The 19,170-nt window shown below is 48.4% G+C and overlaps 1 protein-coding gene across 4 annotated transcripts; it reads left to right on the top strand.

Moving 5' to 3' along the window:
• Window positions 1-14,300: 14,300 nt before the first annotated feature.
• On the top strand, window positions 14,301-18,562 carry LOC123449140 (long chain base biosynthesis protein 1a). 4 transcript variants are annotated; one of them, XM_045126241.1, is made up of 13 exons: window positions 14,301-14,559; window positions 15,082-15,248; window positions 15,341-15,435; window positions 15,535-15,626; window positions 16,193-16,286; window positions 16,372-16,444; window positions 16,533-16,665; window positions 16,847-17,021; window positions 17,169-17,309; window positions 17,427-17,522; window positions 17,621-17,762; window positions 17,920-18,047; window positions 18,136-18,562. In XM_045126241.1, exons 2-13 carry the CDS (start codon window positions 15,137-15,139, stop codon window positions 18,310-18,312), a joined length of 1,458 nt encoding a protein of 485 aa, XP_044982176.1. In that variant the 5' UTR covers window positions 14,301-14,559; window positions 15,082-15,136; the 3' UTR covers window positions 18,313-18,562. The 4 variants fall into 4 exon arrangements, with proteins under 4 accessions (XP_044982176.1, XP_044982174.1, XP_044982177.1 ...); XM_045126239.1 differs by having other exon boundaries at window positions 14,321-14,559; window positions 15,057-15,248; XM_045126242.1 differs by having other exon boundaries at window positions 14,321-14,653.
• Window positions 18,563-19,170: the final 608 nt, after the last annotated feature.

Below are 19,170 nucleotides of genomic sequence, written 5' to 3'. Positions count from 1 at the left end.
TTTTTGCATGGAAGCCCGCTGACATGCCAGGTGTACCCAGGGAGTTGGCTGAGCACCGACTGCATGTGGATCCTGCTGCTCGGCCCGTCCGAGAACGCCTGCGTTGGTCCGCCGCGCACAAGAGGAAGGTAATCGGAGAGGAGGTGGCTAAACTTTTGGCAGCCAACTTCATTCGCGAGGTACACCACTCCGAGTGGCTTGCTAATGTTGTCATGGTGCCCAAGAAGGACAAGTCTCTCCGTATGTGCATCGATTTCAAGCATCTCAATAAGGTCTGCCCGAAAGATCACTTCCCGCTCCCCCGCATTGATCAAATTGTTGATTCGACTGCGGGTTGCGAGCGTTTATCCTTCCTTGATGCCTATTCGGGCTATCATCAGATCCGTCTGTATGGTCCGGATGAATTAAAAACAGCCTTCATCACCCCATTCGGGTGTTTCTGTTACATCACTATGCCATTCGGTTTCTTTGTTTCCGAACGAGGGATCGATGTCAACCCCGAAAAGATTGGGACCATTGTCCGAATTTAGCGGCCGGTAAGAATACATGATGTTCAAAGGCTCACAGGTTGCCTAGCGGCTTTGAGCAGGTTTATCGCTCGGCTCGGCGAGAAGGCGTTACCTCTGTACCGACTCATGAAGAAATCAGATACCTTCGAGTGGACAGACGAAGCCCAAATTGCATTCGACGACCTCAAAGCCCTGCTTTCCACCCAGTCGGTTCTTGCTGCCCGCTCAGTAAGGAACCCCTTCTTCTGTACATCGCGGCTACAAATCAAGTCGTCAGCACCGTTCTGACAGTCGAACGCGAAGAAGAGGGCAAAGCGTACAAGGTTCAGCGGCCAGTATATTATGTCTCCAAAGTCCTGACTCCTTCCAAGCAGAGGTATCCCCATTATCAGAAGCTTATTTATGGGATCTACATGACTGCAAAGAAGGTGGCTCATTATTTCCAAGTCCACTCGGTGTCTGTCATATCTGATGCTCCGTTGTCGGAGATTCTCCACAATCGGGACGTATCAGGCCGAGTGGCAAAGTGGGCAATGGAGATGCTATACTGTGACATCAAGTTCGAAGCCAAGAAAGCTATAAAGTCTCAAGCTCTGGCTGACTTCATAGCAGAATGGGTAGAACAACAGCAACTGACTCACATCTACTCGGCTCATTGGACCGTGTTCTTTGATGGGTCCAAGATGTTGAATGGCTCCGGCGCCGACGTAGTGATCATATCCCCAAAAGGTGATAAACTCAAGTATGTGTTGCAGATACATTTTGATTCTTCCAACAACGAAGCAGAGTACGAAGCTCTCCTTTACGGATTGCGCATGGCCATCACACTCTGCATCCGTCGCCTGATGGTCTATGGCGACTCAGATCTGGTGGTTAATCAAGTAATGAAGGAGTGGGACGTAAGGAACCACACCATGACTGCATACTACAACGCAGTAAGGAAGCTCGAGAATAAGTTTGAAGGTCTGGAACTTCACCATGTTCCCCGACTGAAAAACCAAGCAGCAGATGAATTGGCAAAACTTGGATCCACTCGGAGACCGGTCCCGAGTGATGTCTGCCTCGAGCACCTACACCTCCCCTCTGTGAAAGAAGATCCTTTTACAGAGGAACTAGTGCAACTGAAGAGCTCAACAGATCCAACTGAAGTCAAGGTCCCTGCTGTGGTTGATTTGATCATGGAGGTCCTAGCTGTCATTCCCGAATGGACTGTGTCGTTCATTGCGTACATCCTAAGGCAAGAGTTACCAGAAGACGAAGTCCAAGCTAGGCAGATCGTTCGCAGGTCGAAGTCCTTCACCGTCATTGATGGCCAGTTGTACAGGGAAAGTGTTTCAGGCGTCCTTCAGCGGTGCATCTCCCCTGAGGAGGGACAATTACTCTTGGAAGAAATTCACTCGGGAACCTGCGATCATCATGCCTCCTCAAGAGCAATCGTCGCCAAAGCATTCATAGTTGGTTTCTTCTGGCTGTAGGCGAATGAAATGGCAAAAAATATGGTCGACCGTTGCGAAGGCTGTCAGTTCTATTCAAACAAGTCCCACAAGCCAACATCTGCGCTGAAGACAATTCCTCTTGTTTGGCCGTTCGCCGTGTGGGGATTAGATACAGTCAGACCATTCAGAACAGACCAAGGAGGATTCACTCATCTGCTGGTAGCAGTCGACAAGTTTACCAAGTGGATTGAAGCCAAGCCCATCAAGAAGCTCGACGCCCTTACGGCCATCAAATTTATCAGAGACATCATTGCCAGATTCAGGGTTCCGCACAACATAATCACCGACAATGGCACAAACTTTGACTCGGACAGATTCAAAGGTTTTTGCACAGGCCAAGGTATCCGAGTGGATTTTGCATCCGAGGCGCACCCTCAAACAAACGGTCAAGCAGAGCGGGCGAATGGACTTATTCTTCAAGGGTTGAAGCCTCGACTCCTGCGAGAAGTTGGACATGCCGCCGGCGCATGGGTCACCGAGCTGCCTTCGGTGCTGTGGGGCCTCCGCACAACTCCGAATAGATCTACAGGGCGATCCCCGTTCTTTCTCGTTTATGGAGCAGAGGCAAACCTTCCGAGTGACTTGCTTCACAACTCTCCACGAGTCGAACTCTTCTCCGAAGCCGAAGCAGAGCAAGCCAGGCAAGACGGAGTGGATCTTCTAGAAGAAGAGCACGAGATGGCACTGACTCGTTCAACAATTTATCAACAAGATCTACGGCGATTTCACGCGCGGCACGTCAGGAGCCGCACATTCCAAGCAGTCGACCTGGTGCTCCGAGTGGATCAGCAGAGACCACACAAGTTGGCTCCCGCCTGGGAAGGACCCTTCATCATCTCTAAGGTGCTGAGCAACGGAGCATATTGACTCTACAACCTCGACAGGGAAACGAACGAGCCGCGAGCATGGAATGGAGATCTCCTGAAGCACTTCTACACATAACCGCCGACGGAGACAATGTAAAGAACAAGTATCATTGAAGTAATACAAAGCAGATTGATTTCTTGCCGACTCAAAATTCTTCCGCGTTTGCAGACTCCGGTCTAAAAAAACTAACTCCGAGTGTGCACTAAAAGTCGTACTCGGAGACTTAGCTGCGACCCAGAATCGCCTAAGTACAAACTCGCTCCGAGTGTACACTAAAAGTCACACTCGGGGACTTAGCTGCGACCCAGAGTCGCCTAAGTACAAACTCGCTCCGAGTGTGCACTAAAAGTCACACTCGGGGACTTAGCTGCGACCCAGAGTCGCCTAACCAAACTCGCTCCGAGTGCGCACTACAAGCCGCACTCGTAGTCTTAGCTGCGACCCAGAATCGCCTAAGTACAAACTCACTCCGAGTGTGCACTAAAAGTCACACTCGGGGACTTAGCTGTGACCCAGAGTCGCCTAAGTACAAACTCGCTCCGAGTGTGCACTAAAAGTCACACTCGGGGACTTAGCTACGACCCAGAGTCGCCTAAGCAAAAACTCGCTCCGAGTGCGCACTAAAAGTCACACTCGGGGACTTAGCTGCGACTCAGAGTCGCCTAAGTAAAAAAGCTTCCTCCGAGTGTGTACTCGAGATACACTCGGAGGCTTAGCAGACCCTCATTGAGGCTCATGTGGATGTGAAGACAACTGACAACTACATGAGTAACAACTTGCTCCGAGTGCACACTTACAGTCACACTCGGGGACTTAGCCGCGACCCAGAGTCGCCTAAGTAACAACTCGCTACGAGTGCGCACTAACAGTCGCACTCGGAGACTTAGCCGCGACCCAGAGTCGCCTAAGTAAAAGCTCGCTCCGAGTGCGCACTCGGAGGCTTAGCAGACCCTCATTGAGGCTCATGTGGATGTGAACACAATTGACAACTACATGCTCCGCATGTTTGCCATTGGCTTCACCAAGTGACGCCAAACAAAAACCACGAATCAAAATCGTGTCAAAAAAAAGTCAGCGAAAGAAGAGCAAAAGATCCAATTCGAATTCAAAGTTGGATCTACAATCAGTCGGCTCGGTGTGAATCAAGTTTATCCACACCGAACCACGAACGTGACGGCCAACAGAAGTGGCCAAAGTTTAATACAGATACCACTCGGCATATCGAGGTAAATGTGTGTTCACCATAAAGTTTTTTCAAGCGTCGCCGGGACTGGCAGGCTACACAAAGGTGTCAAGGTCGATTCCGTCTGCAATGCGAGTGGCCGTGTCGAGGAAGGTCTCCATGGAAGCTTCGAATCGAAGCTTCTTGGTGTTGGCGACCTGCAACGTCTTCAGTTTTTCTTCGTGGGCTTCCTTGCAGTGCACTCGGACCAGAGATAGCGCCACGTCCACACCACAGCAAGCGGCAGACTTCTTCCATGCCTGCACTCTGCTTGGGACGTCCTCCAGCCGAGTCATCAACCCATCTATTTCGTTCCGGGAGTCGTCTTCAGACCACAACTCCTTGTCGATCCGGCCAACAACTTTTCTCAAGCGGCCAATGAAGGGACCCACCCTGTTAAGGCGAGAGTGCGCTCGGAGCATGTCCCGGTTGGCTTCATCCCCGATTGGAACATTCGGAACAAGCGACCGCTCTATTTCGGCTGCTTCAACCTCAATGTCCCGACAGAAGTCTGCAAAGAAAAGACAAGCAGAAAGTAAGCACGACAGAGTGAACTCCCAAGTCAAGAAGCACTCGGCAACAACTTACCACCAAGCAATGCGACCACCTTCCTTGCCCAGTCGCTGACGTAGTTCTCCTACGCCATGCACCGAGTGTTCATCACCTTCAACTGGCCCATCCATTCGGATCTCTGACTCTTCATTTTTTCTACTTCGGCTAGCAATGCCTTGTTGGTCTCCCGAGACTCCTCCAAAGATTTCTCTCGGTCAGCAAGAGCCTCCTTCACACCAGCCAGGTCATTCACAACCACCTCCAAGTCCGCAGCAAGCTGAAACTTCTCAGCCTTCAGAGCATTGTACGCAGATCCCATTTTGCAAGTCTTCTACCAAAGAGACACAAAGGGAGGATCAGACACATTCAACAAGGAAAAAGTCTCGACAGATATGACAAAACAATCAAAGCTCAAAGTTCTTCAGACCCCTGCCGATGCAAGCAATCGACAGCGGTCTCGGGGACTACACCCAGTGGGTTCACTTAGAGTGACCCCACTGGCATGAAGCTCGAACAGGCCGGCCCTATTGAGCTCCATAACAAACCAACAACACTATGAGATTCCTATCTCTCGACCCGAGTAACACTACTCTCGGGGACTACCCCTAGTGGGTGCACTCGGCATGCCCCCACTGGCAGATCAGCTCTGATCTGTTCAGAGTACGAAAAATACATATAAAGACAACTGCCGGCGCAAGCACTCGGCAGAAGTCTCGGGGACTACACCCACTGGGTTCACTCGGAGTGAACCCACTGCAAAATCATCCTACTGTATCTGAGTGTTTCGCTGAAACCCCCAGTGGGTAACAAGAGGAAAGTAAACACTTACTAGCGCACTTACATGGATATCGTCCCGAAGCTCCAAGCTCTTCTTATACAGAGACGCGATGGAGTCATACGCTCCCTTGGCGTCACCCACCATCAGCTCCACCTGCACCTGGTCTTCCGGGAGGCGTCGGGCGTCATATTGAACAGCTGATGGACCCGGCGCGGCAGAAGACTCCCTGGGCATCCCGAGCTTCGCTCCAGTCGGTTCTGCCGTGAGGGGCACCGTCTCAGTCGGCGGCACGTTCATGGTGGGAGCGATAGTAGATGGGATAACCCCACGGACATGCGCCAAAACTGGCTCCGACCCCCTTTGGTCGTCGTCCTCTAGATGGATCACCTCCGAAGGAAGCCCGACTGAACAAAATGAAATTACAGAAGAAGGTCAAGATCAAGGACAGCACTCGCGAAACAGTAATGCAGCTCTCAGAGTCGTGACAACGTACCTTGCTGGGACGTGGCGGCGTTATCCGTGTCCATGGGATCATCGTCCTGGCGCGGCAGAGAGGTGGCGGAGGTAGCAACTCTGTTGAGTGAAATCCACTCGACGATAAGCATGAGTTCAATCGGATACTGAAGGAAGATGGAAGAACAAGACACAAATGCTGAGGCGACTGGAACAGCGATCCTCATCCGAGGAAAAGCTTTCCGAGGCTTAGGCCCACTAGGTTTGGCCACCTTGGACGGCTGGTTCACGGGCTCAGCAGCAGCGTCCCTGGTCCTCTTCACACTCCGAGCACTCGGAGCCACGGTAGGGGCTGGCGGAGCACTCGGGGCCGCTGGAGGAGCCGGCGGAGCAGCGGGATCGTGACGGCGCTTAGTTCGGTGCTCTGGTGGTGAAGGTGGCGAGCTCTGCTCCCCATCCTCCTCTTCCGTCTCCTCCTCCGTCTCCCCACTGTCGGAGACGTACTCGGTGCTATCCACGCTGCCCTCCTGGCTGCCCTCCTCTTCCTTGGCTGGATTCCCGTTCGATACGGCAGAGTACCAGTTGGTCCACTCCTGCACAAAACACAGTCGGCAACATCAGACAGCGGGACAAGAAAAGCAATAAGTCTAAGAAGATTAAAAGCACTCGACAAGATGTACTCACCTCATTCGGAGGAAGATTGTCGGCGCGGAAGGGCTTCACCCGCCGGGCTCCCACGGGGTTATCACACGCGCCTGTGATGCCGCGGACCCACGCACTCATAGTCTCCCCGCTCACGCACTCTGGATGAGACTGAGTGGAATCCGAAGGCCCCGCGTAGTGCCACATGGCGTGGTGTCAGGCCTGCAGCGGCTGGATGCGCCAACCCAGAAAAGTCTCGAGCAGATCCGTGCTGGTTACTCCCTTACGGACGACGGCTATCAGCGCGTCGACCAAAGGCTGGATCTGGATCCTCTCCCCCTTAGAGAGCGCAAGCTTCCTGGGAGGGCCCGGACGGTCTAAGCTAAAAGGTGGCAACCCACTCGAAGCATTCGGACAAGCAATGTCCTGGCAATAGAACCAGGACGATTGCCAATTCTTAACTGACTCGGACAGCTAGAGGGGGGGTAGCTACTCTTTGTTTTCTTCTGGAAGCCTAAACCCCCGCAGAGCTGGAGGATATGGGTCTTATCGTTCGACTGGCTAAGCTTTTTGACGGTTTGGGATCTAGCAGAGAAGACGTACTTAAAGAGCCCCCAGTGGGGGGGGGGACATCTAATAAAGCACTCGCAGAGGGTGATGAATGCAGCAAGGTGGGCTATTGCGTTCGGAGGAAAATGATGGAGTTGCGCCCCGAAGTAAGTCATGATACCTCGGAAGAAAGGATGGGGAGGCAAGGAGAAGCCTCTGAACACGTGGCTGAGCAGCAGAACGCGCTCCCCCTCCTTCGGCGCCGGCGCCGACTCCGTCTCGCCTTCCGGCAGCCTCTAGGACTTGTTGACGATCATGCCATGCTCCACCAGCTCCAGCAAGCCGTCCTCCGTCACCGAGGAGGGGAGGGAATCCCCCTGGATCCAACCCGCAGGCAGCGCCCGCTGCCGCCGCTGAGTAGGGGCCGCCCTCTTCTTCTTCTTCTTCTGCGACTCGAGTTTGCTGGTCTGCCCCTTCGTCATGGCGAAGGCGACGGACCCGCAGAGGAGGAGGGGAAGGAGGAGTCTTGAGGCGTGCAGAGAGCTGCGGGAGGAGCGGGATTAATGAGAGGAGGTTGAGCAGCGCAACAGGAAATCCCGTCGGGGAGGCTTAAATAAGCTTCCGACTGGGTCACTAACAGGTGGACCCGAGATCTTATCCCCCCAACCGGCCGCTGCGAGGTTAGTGGAGAAGATAAAGGCGCGGTAATCGAGGAGGCAAAACATACTCGATGGCGATGTCGTCATCCCCGCTGAGCGCGCGGCAACCGAAATTTGAGGATCCCGGAAAATCCGGCGCTGTCAGTTTGACCAGTCACGTCGAAAGATTATGCGGAAGCACTCGGTCCCTGATGGTTCGTTTCACTAGTATATTCACTCAGATCACTGGTTGAAAGGATAAAATGGATCGAGGCAAACAACGCTAAAGTCACCTCCATACCAGTCGGTTCCATACTCTAGACATCACTTCATCGTTCCAACCCCGATCCATTCGGGGACTAATGATGGGGTTCTAGTCCTAGGGTAGGGTCATAGGCCTGCCATATAGGTCCTACCCAAGGACTACCCTTCATAGAGGATAAGGCCCTTAGACAGTTCCGACTGAACTAAGGACGCCTCCATCATCCAGTCGGCGACGAGCACTCGAAGCGTATTTAACGTACCGACTGGAATCCACTCTGTACATCGTAACCTCCCAGGAGGGCAACGGTCATACGTTTTCATACACCATTAGCATTTAAGGCTTACGTTACCTGTAACGTAGACATGTATTCGCCACTACTCCACCCTTGTCCACCGGGCCATTATGAAGGGCAGTGCACTCTATATAAGCCGCCCTTCCCCACTGGTGCAAGGGTTGGCACTTGCTGTAATCCTATAATCCACTCGACACTAAGCTCCCAAGAGCACTGAGACGTAGGGCTTTTACCTCCACCGTAGAGGGGCCTGAACTCATACATCCTCGCCGTAGCTAAGGCTCTATCCATCCTTTCATACCCTACACTTCTACTCTCAGACTTATACCCACGACAGTGAGCAAGCAAGTTGGATGCACACCCACTAGTTTTCCTTAAGAGCTTTCACATACTCGTAGCTCTAGTGCATCAATTGTATGGCAATCCCTACTCATTCAAATTGATATCTATTGATGAGCATCTCCGCAGCTCATTGATATGCCTAGTTAATGTGACTATCTTCTCCTTTTTGTCTTGCAACCTCCACTAGATTCCACACCATCTATAGTGCTATAACCATGTCTCACGCTCATGTATTGCGTGAGAGTTGAAAATGTTTGAGAAAGTAAAGGTGTGAAACAATTACTTGGCCAATACCGGGGTTGTGCATGATTTAAATTCGTTGTGCAATGATGATAGAGCATAGCCAGACTATATGCTTTTGTAGGGATAACTTTCTTTTGGCCTTGTTATTTTGAAAGTTCATGATTACTTTGCTAGTTTGCTTGAATTATTATTGTTTCCACGTCAATAGCAAACTATTTTCTTGAATCTAATGGATGTGAACATTCACGTCACATAAGAGGAATTACAAAGGACACCTATGCTAGGTAGCATGAAAGCATAAAAAATTCATTCTTATCACTTCCCTACTCGAGGACGAGCAGGAGTTAAGCTTGGGGATGCTTCATACGTCTCAAACGTATCTATAATTTTTGATGGTTTCACGCTGTTATCTTGCCTTCTTTGTATGTTTTATGTACCATTTTATATCTTTTTGGAACTAACTTATTAATTCAGTGCCAAGTGCCAGTTCCTGTTTTTTCTGTGTTTTTGACTCTTTTCAGATCTGATTTTGGAACGGAGTCCAAACGGAAGAAAAACCCTGAAATGATTTTTTCCCGAATGGAAGAAGTCCACGGGCTTTTGGGCCAAGCCAGGTGGGCTCCAGGGAGCCCACAAGCCCCCACTCCGCCACCAGGGGGGAGGCGGCGGTGGGTAGGCTTGTGGCCTCCCTGGCCGCCCCCTGACCTAGGTCTTTGGCCTATAAATTCCCAAATATTCCACAAAAAATTAGGGGATCCTTGAAAATACTTTTTCGCCGCCGCAAGCTTCCATTTCCGCGAGATCTCATCTGGAGACCCTTCCCGGCGCCCTGCCGGAGGGGACTTTGGAGTTGGAGGGCTTCTTCATCATCATCATCGCCCCTCCAATGACTCGTGAATAGTTCACTTCAGACCTACGGGTCCGTAGTTAGTAGCTAGATGGCTTCTTCTCTCTCTTGGATCTTCAATACAAAGTTCTCCATGATCTTCATGGAGATCTATCCGATGTAATCTTCTTTGGCGGTGTGTTTGTCGAGATCCAATGAATTGTGGATTTGTGATCAGATTATCTATGATATATATTTGAGTCTTTGCTGATTTCTTATATGCATGATTTGATATCCTTGTAAGTCTCTCCGAGTCTTGGGTTTTGTTTGGCCAACTAGATCTATGATTCTTGCAATGGGAGAAGTGCTTGGTTTTGGGTTCTACCATGTGGTGACCTTTCCCAGTGACAGTAGGGGCAACAAGGCACACATCAAGTAGTTGCCATCAAGGGTAAAAAGATGGGGTTTTCCTCATTGGTTTGAGATTATCCCTCTACATCATGTCATCTTGCTTAAGGCGTTACTCTGTTCTTATGGACTTAATACACTAGATGCATGTTGGATAGTGGTCGATGTGTGGAGTAATAGTAGTAGATGCAGAAAGTATAGGTCTACTTGTTTCGGACGTGATGCCTATAGATATAATCATTGCATAGATATCGTCACGACTTTGCGCGGTTCTATCAATTGCTCGACAGTAATTTGTTCACCCACCGTCTACTTGCTTTCATGAGAGAAGCCAATAGTAAACACTACGGCCCTCGGGTCTATTCACATCCATCGTTTACATCTCCGCTTTTACTTTGCTTTGTTACTTTGTTGCTTTCAGTTCTCACTTGGCAAACAATCTATAAGGGATTGACAACCCCTTCATAGCGTTGGGAGCAAGTTTTTGTGTTTGTGCAGGATCTTGAGATACTCCTCCACTGGATTGATACCTTGGTTCTCAAACTGAGGGAAGTACTTACCACCGCTACGCTACATCACCCTTTCCGCTTCGAGGGAACACCAACTCAAGGCTCCAAGGCCACGGGGGAAATCCTTTGCATACTTGCCTAGGAAGTCCCTTAAGGCGTAGCCGCAGCAGGAAGATCAAGCCCAGTATTCTCCCGTCGACGTGCGTATTTCTCGCGCCGTTGGAAGCTCTTTTGTTGCAGTAGCAGAAGTATTTCTGGCACCGTTGCCGGAGATACACAACAAACATCAGGAACCAACATGGATATCCAGACCCCCCCAGTTGGTTATTGACCGGAGAGTGTCTCGGTCATGTCTACATGCTTCCCGAACCCGTAGGGTCTACACACTTAAGGTTTGATGACGCTAGGGTTATATGGGAATAGTGTACACGGTTACCGAATGTTGTTCGGAGTCTCGGATGAGGTCCCGGACGTCATGAGGAGCTCCGAAATGGTCCGAGGGTGAATATTGATATATAGGATGAGGGGTTTTGGACACCAGAAATGTTTCGGGCGTCACCGGTAACGTACCAGGACCACCGGAAGGGTTCTGGGGGTCCACCGGGAGGGGCCACCAGCCTCAAAGGGTAACATGGGCCAAAAGGTGGAAGGGAACCAACCCAAAGTGGGTTGGTGCGCCTCCCACCAAGGCCCAAGGCGCAGGTAGAGAGGGAAGGGGGGAACCCTAAAGCAGATGGGCCCAAGGTCCATCTTGGGTGCGCCACACCCCCTCCTCCCTTCCTCGCCGCCACCACCAGCCCTAGATGGGGTTGTCGCACCCCTTGGGGGTGGGAACCCTAAAGGGGGCACCCCCTCCCTCTCCCCCTATATATAGTGGAGGGTTTGGCCTTTGGAGGACACACAGAAATCGTTTCCTCCCTCTCCAGGCAGCCCAGTTCTTCCTCCTCTTCCGCGCAGCTTGGAGAAGCTTCGCCGGAATCCCTCATAGCTCCACCGCCACCGCGCCGTCGCGCTGCCGGAGCTCTCCCTCAACCTATCCCTCCTCCTTGCAGGATCAAGGTGCGGGAGACGTCGTCGGGCTGTACGTGTGTTGAACGCGGGGGTGCCGTGGTTCGACACATAGATCGGAATCACACCGCGATCTGAATCGCTGCGAGTACGACTCCATTGACCGCGTTCCAGTAACGCTTCCACTTAGCGATCTTCAAAGGTATGAAGATGATCTACCCCATTACTCGTTGCTGGTTTCTCCATAGATAGATCCTTGTTTGGAGTAGGATTTTTTTTTTGAAATTACTACGTTCCCCAACAGTGGCATCCGAGCCAAGGTTCTATGCGTAGATTCTATGCACGAGTAGAACACAAATCTTTTCAATTACCGCAAGATCGAACCCATCACAAAGCACCTCTTACCATGGCAAGATAAATCAATCTAGTTGGCCAAATCAAACCAATAAATTAGACAATAAATATGAGGCTACAACAATCATGCATAAAAGAGTTCCAAGAAGACTCAAATAATATTCATGGATAGATCAAATCATGAACTCACAATTCATCGCATCCCAACAAACACACTGCAAAGAGTTACATCAAATAGATTCCAAGAACATCAAGGAGAAAATTGTATTGAAGATCAAAAATAGAGAAGAATCCATCTAGCTACTAACTATGGACCCGCAGGTCTATGAAAAACTACTCAGGCATCATCGGAGGGGCAGCAAGGATGATGAAGAACCCCTCCGTGATCGTTGCCCCCTCTAGCAGAGTGCCGAAAAAGGCCTCTAGATTGGATCTCCCAATTCTGGAACTTACGATGGTGGATAAAGTATTTTTGTTGACTCCTTTAGGGTTTCGGGGACTTTAGAATATTTATCGAGTCGGAGGTAGGTCAAAGCGGTTCTCGTGGGCTCCACTACCCACGAGCCTAGTGGTCCCCACGAGCCCCCTCTCGTGGCCTCCAAAAGCTTCCAGTGTCTCTTCTTGCCAGAAAAAAATCTCCAAAAAGTTTCGTGGCATTTGGGCTTTGTTCGGTGTTAATATTCCACAAAGTAAAAACAAGCAAAAAACAATAACTGGCACTGGACACTGAGTTAATAGGTTAGTCCCAAAAAATAATATAAAGTTGCTAGTAAATGTATATAAAACATCCAAGATTGATAATATAACAACATGGAACAATCAAATTATAGATACGTTGGAGACGTATCACCCTTGTCCCCACCTCCCAACAAGCCAACCCTAGCCACCGCCACCATGAGGTTGTTTACCAAGTGCGGTGACAAGCATGACTACAAGACCGACTACTAGTTGCGGTACGGACCGACCAACTTCACCCTCGTGTCACGGCTGCCCTGCTAGCGGTTCTACATCCTGGTCCATCAGTGCCACTATTTTTGGGAGCACGGTATGCTAGTGCCATGGCTAGACGTCAACTTGCCGCACGACTATCACCTCAACCCATACATCTTTTCAGTGTCGGGTTTGCTGCAATCACACCGCGCACAGATGGTCGAGATTCGCCACCGCCGTGCTGACTCCCCATCCATGCTTCGCCATGGTGTTGAACTCTCGCACGGGATCCACAACCACCTATACTGTGAGGCGGACTCGTCGAACTAGGACACATGGCAACAACCGTCGCCGATAGAGCTTGGTTGCACCTAGTGTGCGTGCTCCACCACCATCGGTGGTGGTGAAGGAGGAGGATCATGAAGAGGAGGTCGCCTAAATTATGGTCCTCGAGGAGGCCACAAGGAGGGCCTACGAGGAGTTCGAGTGGGAGGAGATGGCCAGGTGGCCTGGCCGTGTGTAGGCGTTGGCCGAGTCAACGTCTCGTGTAGAGGCCAATACATCCCCACCGCTACCCACACCGCGTGTGCCCGAGGAGCCGTTGCTAGGGGAGTCTTGGTCGTGGACGACCAGGTGCGGATGTATGTGTCATGCCCGCTCGTGTGGGTGGGCATGACCGACGAAGAGGCCGCAAAATACTATTTGGAGACCGAGGACGAGGGATGGACTAGGAGTGGCAGGAGGCGGAGCGCACGTTGGAGCGGCACCACGTGGCGCAATAGCAGCCTTCCAGCAGGCCTTCCCCTGGACGTAGGGGTCGGTGTACGTCGACCTGACAAAGGAGGACACCACCTCCGCCTAGTTCCGCCCACACTTTTATTTAAGTATTTTTAGTTATATGAACTAGATTTTGTCTGGATTTCAGTGTTCACTCTATACACGTATGACCCATCAGAGAAAACCGAACATCCGTGTATGCGTGGCCGATCCAAAAAGACAAAAAAAAGATCAAATCCATATCGTTTGCCTTGGAGTTGGACTGTCCTAAATTGCGACCAAACCTATGGTTGAATAGTTAGCGGGATAATGGTATTCTCAGCCCATCAGTGTTTTAATTTCTAGTGCTCACATTATTTCAGGATTTATTTCAAGATTTTTGACGATGCACATTTAGTGAGAAAAGACATTTATGTTGATGAGACGTCTACGACGACTTTGTAAATCTCAAAATAATATGCCGGTTTAATCTCTCGGAGGTGATCATAAATATAGGGTGTGCGTTCATATGGATGAGTCTATGCACGTTTATATGAGCGTTTGCATCGGTGTTAAAAACAAAAGGCTGAGTCTTAATTTCAGAAAGAAAAAAAAACTTTGAATCTTCCTCATTAACGCGCTGGCCGGCCGAAAAGTATAGGCAGAGCCCAGCCAGCCAAAGATGACCGACCGCCGCCCGAACACAAGCCCACTCAAACAAAACTCATCTCCTCCTCCGTATTCTATTCCTCATCGTCGTCGTCTCTCTCCAACACTGACTTTCTTCGAATCCCTCGCCCTCCTCTGCTCTGTTAACCCCGTGCTGCCATCCATTGCGGGGCTGCGATCTTGCGCAGGTGCTGGCACCTTGTAATCAGCACGAGCACCGCCGTCCGGCGCATCGGATTAGGGTGTCCCAGGTGAGGAGAGCTCATGTTCCCTGTTCTCTTCCATTGGAATTTAGAATTTCAAGTTCTGGGGATTTGCGAGGACGACAATGGCTCTTTGCCGGAGGTAAGATGGGTCTATTTTTGAAAATTGGTGTTCATAAGTTCAATTTCCTCCCAACCAAACGAAACGAAACGCGGCATCCTCTCGTCAGATCTCCGCCGCCGCCAGCAGCCATCCGGGTTTGGGGCCGCAAAAGCAAGGCCTTCATTGAGCTTTATCTCGCTGTCCATGTCCCTCGATGCGGGTGAGATTTAGATTTTAGGAGCGTGTAGAAAGTGGGAAAGTTAAAAACTTTATCGAGTTCGCCCTCAAGATTGGATCCAACCGTGTGACTTCTTCCTGTAACTGTTGTAAAAATAATCCGGGTTAAACATGACGCTACTGTATCTGTTCAATCTTTGGGATCAGTTTTGTGTGCGCTCCAGTACTAGATTCTGCTTTTCTGTGACCGATCTGGTTGATTCAGGAAAGGAGCGTTGTTTGCTTGGCAGATTTGAAAGGCTGAAGTTTCCCTTTGTTGGAAAAGGCTCGACATAGAGTTAGGACATGGACATGGCATTGCCGATTGTCAATGCCACCACGGCAGTGCTTGCTCGTGTCTCAGCTGCATTCAACGCTCCTCTTGCACGTGCTGTCGTCTTCGGGGTTCATATCGATGGTGATCCTCTTCCACCCATCAAAAAATAAAGTCTGATTTCATGATGATGGTGGTATGGTTTTTGACATTTTGAGGCCGTGTCATTGATTCAGGTCACTTGGTTGTGGAAGGACTTCTTATTGCCGTCATAGTGTTTCAGCTTTCCAGGAAGAGCTACAAACCTCCAAAGAAGCCACTTAGCGAAAAGGTAGAGTAGTTTTTCTCCTTTGTTCATGTTATCAAGTATTGGTTTTTGTCGTCACTTCATGAAGTTTCTGGGTAACAGTTTGCATTTTAATCTCCGCAGGAGGTTGATGAGCTATGTGATGAATGGGAACCAGAACCTTTATGTCCTCCAATCAAGGAGGGGTCCAACATTGACCCACCAATCTTGGAAAGGTTTGTGTGGCTTATTTATTTGTTAATTTGGAACGGTAGTTTTGAATTTATTTTTCTGTTTGTGTCTTTGCGATTACAAGGAAGCGTAACCACTGCGCACTCCTATAAATTTTATGAATAATTGTGAACTCCCTAGCGTTAGCATTGCTCTGTCTGAAGTACTTCCTACCATAGAATATTTTACTGTTTCGTTTTCCTCGGTCACTGTTTAATTATCTACAAAATAAATAAACAAACAGTGGATGAGAACCTCTCACAGTAGTATCCGCAAATGATATGATTTTATTTCATTACAGCTCACCATCGGTAGATATCATTTTGTAGAGAACCATTGGCAGCTACCATTCTAGAGATTTTGTGTATGTGGTTGCCAATCTGTTCTTGATCCATTTGCTTTGATCCATGGAATATGAAATGAAAATATTTACGATATGGGCAAGTTACAATTACAGGATGTGTGTAGTTGCTGGATATCTATATTCTGTCCTTTATTTGTGGGGGATATGTAATCAGTCCTGACTTCTGAGGGTCATAATTAACACTGCTATCTGTGTTTTTCTATACAGTGCTGCTGGACCACATACGACCATTGAGGGGAAAGAAGTTGTAAACTTTGCATCAGCAAACTACCTTGGTTTAATTGGCAATGAGAAAATTATTGTAAGAGAAAACTCTGATGTTTGACAGTATTTTTGACAGCTACATCTTAGTCAGGGATTTCTGATCGGTATTGAGTGAATTGTAGGATTCTTGTGTTGGTTCATTGGAGAAATATGGTGTTGGGTCCTGTGGTCCACGTGGCTTCTATGGAACAATTGGTTTGTATATTCTTTGTTCATGTTCATAGCCAATTACCTCTATTGCAAATAAGAAGGAGCTGGCTTTCTTAATGTGGAACACTTGCAGATGTCCACCTTGACTGTGAAGCAAAAATAGCCAATTTCCTTGGAACACCGGACTCCATTCTGTATTCATATGGGATATCTACCATATTCAGTGTTATACCTGCCTTTTGTAAGAAAGGAGACATCATCGTGGCGTGAGTCAACCTTCGTTTTCCTGTTTTGAGAATATATATTATATATATGAAAATTGCATAGTACCTTAAGGCACCATTTTTCTTGCTTTTTCAGTTTCACAGCTTATACCTCACTAATACTTTGCATTGAATATCCTTTTTTTCAAGTTAAACTGAAGCAATTTTTGTATGTGCATTGCAGTGATGAGGGTGTTCACTGGGCAGTGCAAAATGGTCTCTATCTATCGAGAAGTACTGTTGTTTATTTCAAGCATAATGATATGGCTTCACTCGCTAGCACTTTGGAAAAACTTACTCGTGGAAACAAACGTACTGAGAAGATTAGACGCTACATTGTTGTGGAATCTATCTACCAGGTTTGCTTTTTGTGGTTGTTCTGTTAGATAAGCATAGGTTTTTTCTTATTGTGGAGGTTTCAACATTAAATATTGATCTTGATTGTAAATGCATGAAATATTTTAGATATAACCTTCGGATGAAACCCCCTCTTGTGGTGACTGCAGAATTCTGGTCAAATCTCCCCCTTGGATGAGATAGTTAAATTGAAGGAGAAGTATCTGTTCCGTGTTATTCTGGAGGAGTCTCATTCGTTTGGTGTGCTTGGCAAGTCTGGGCGGGGCCTTGCCGAACATTATGGTGTACCGGTGAGTGTTTGGTGTTTACTCCCTAGTGTTAAAGAAAAATCTTTGCTGCAACACTGAAGAGCTATATGCTTCTTGCCATGTTCTTTCTACTTCTGAGATTTTCCTTGCATCGCGCAGATTGACAAAATTGATATCATCACTGCTGGAATGGGAAATGCATTAGCTACTGATGGTGGCTTCTGTACAGGAAGTGCCAGGGTTGTTGATCATCAGGTAGATGCAATTTCAGATTAGTGGAACATCGATTGATATAAACAGAATTCTGTTAAATATTTTGAGCTTTGACTGACCAAGGAGTTACATTTTTGCAGCGTCTAAGCAGTGCTGGCTATGTTTTCTCTGCCTCTCTGCCACCCTATCTTGCCAGTGCCGCAGTTTCTGCTGTAAACTACCTGGAGGAGAATCCTTCAGTTCTCGCTAACCTAAGGAGCAATGTTGCTCTTCTGCATACAGGTAAGGATTTTTCTCTTGACATTTAACTGGTAGTTGTGGAATTAGATATGCAGACAATGATATATATATGTAAGAAGTACAATAAGGCGTGACACAACTTGTTTGTCAGCTAGCTGCGTCTGGTCACCACCTTGATTCCTTAAGTATTTTACCACAGGACTGTCAGATACACCAGGACTTGAGATTTCTAGCCATGTCCTGTCACCAATCGTCTTCCTTAAGCTGAAGAAATCGACAGGTTCGCTGGCCACTGACATAGATCTTCTTGAAACCATTGCCGAGCAGGTAAGTTCAGATGGGCTCACTAGACTTCCAGGTGCAGTTTACATCAACTTTCATAAGCACACATGTTCACACGCTTTTCCTCCAATAGGTTTTGAAGGAAGATTCAGTTTTCATAGTGGCGTCCAAGAGGTCAAGTCTGGACAGATGCAAGCTTCCCGTCGGAATCCGGCTGTTCGTTTCAGCTAGTCACACTGAATTGGACATCTCCAAAGCGTGTTCATCCTTGAAACGGATTTCCGCGTCGGTTCTTTCAGATCACGTTTGAGCTTGGTTTCCCTTCCAAGATGATGATGGCTTGGTGGTTTTTGACGCCGTTTGTACTCTAAGGCTGATTGCGTGTTTGGTAAATGTACATAACAGTTATGTACATTTCTGGATCTCATGAGTTCCATATGTTGTTGTCGCCCATACCTGCTAGTGAAAATTTTGTAAACGCTGTGGTTAGAGATGATCAGTTGTGCTGTACATTTGACTAATTTCCATGGAACAAGATGTAAACTAGGCATATTTCTTCAGTGTCCTCGCATGCCTGTCAGGATGCACACTCTCTGCATCTTTCCTGGGCACCTGAACACACATGCATACAACCATCATTTTTCACCGAAAACGATGACATTCACCACCAGACAAAGGGCAACTCTAGCAGAATCCGAAAAGGATGAAATGAAACTGATGTTATAAAGAATAAAGTTGCACTAGCGGATTCTCTAGTAAACTCCCTAAGAGCATCTCTAGCAGACTCGTAAAAGTCGTTTACAGTTTACGGAAAAATGTTTTTTCGGGTCGGCGTAGATGCAGACAGAGTCAGGCCCCGCAAAATAAATCCATAAAAAAAGATATTCATAGAAGATGTTCTTTTACGGATCCCCGCAAAATAAATCCATAAAAAAAGATATTCATAGAAGATGTTCTTTTACGGATCGATTATGCGGGGCCTGTTTGGGCGCCGCCGTGTCGACCCACAAACGAAAAACCTTGTAAAACAGAATTATAGATGTGCAATATAAAAAAAATATCAATATTACAATACAATAATCATCTAAAGTATAACAATTATTCAAATCATTATAGCAAACTAAATAATTCAATAGAAAACTTGTCCCGTATACAAATCACACATGCA

This window comes from Hordeum vulgare, chromosome 4H (assembly GCF_904849725.1).
Source record: "Hordeum vulgare subsp. vulgare chromosome 4H, MorexV3_pseudomolecules_assembly, whole genome shotgun sequence".
NCBI classification, from domain to species: domain Eukaryota; kingdom Viridiplantae; phylum Streptophyta; class Magnoliopsida; order Poales; family Poaceae; genus Hordeum; species Hordeum vulgare.
The sequence above is the reverse complement of the archived record's forward strand: the minus strand, read 5'-3'. Positions and strand labels throughout refer to the sequence as shown.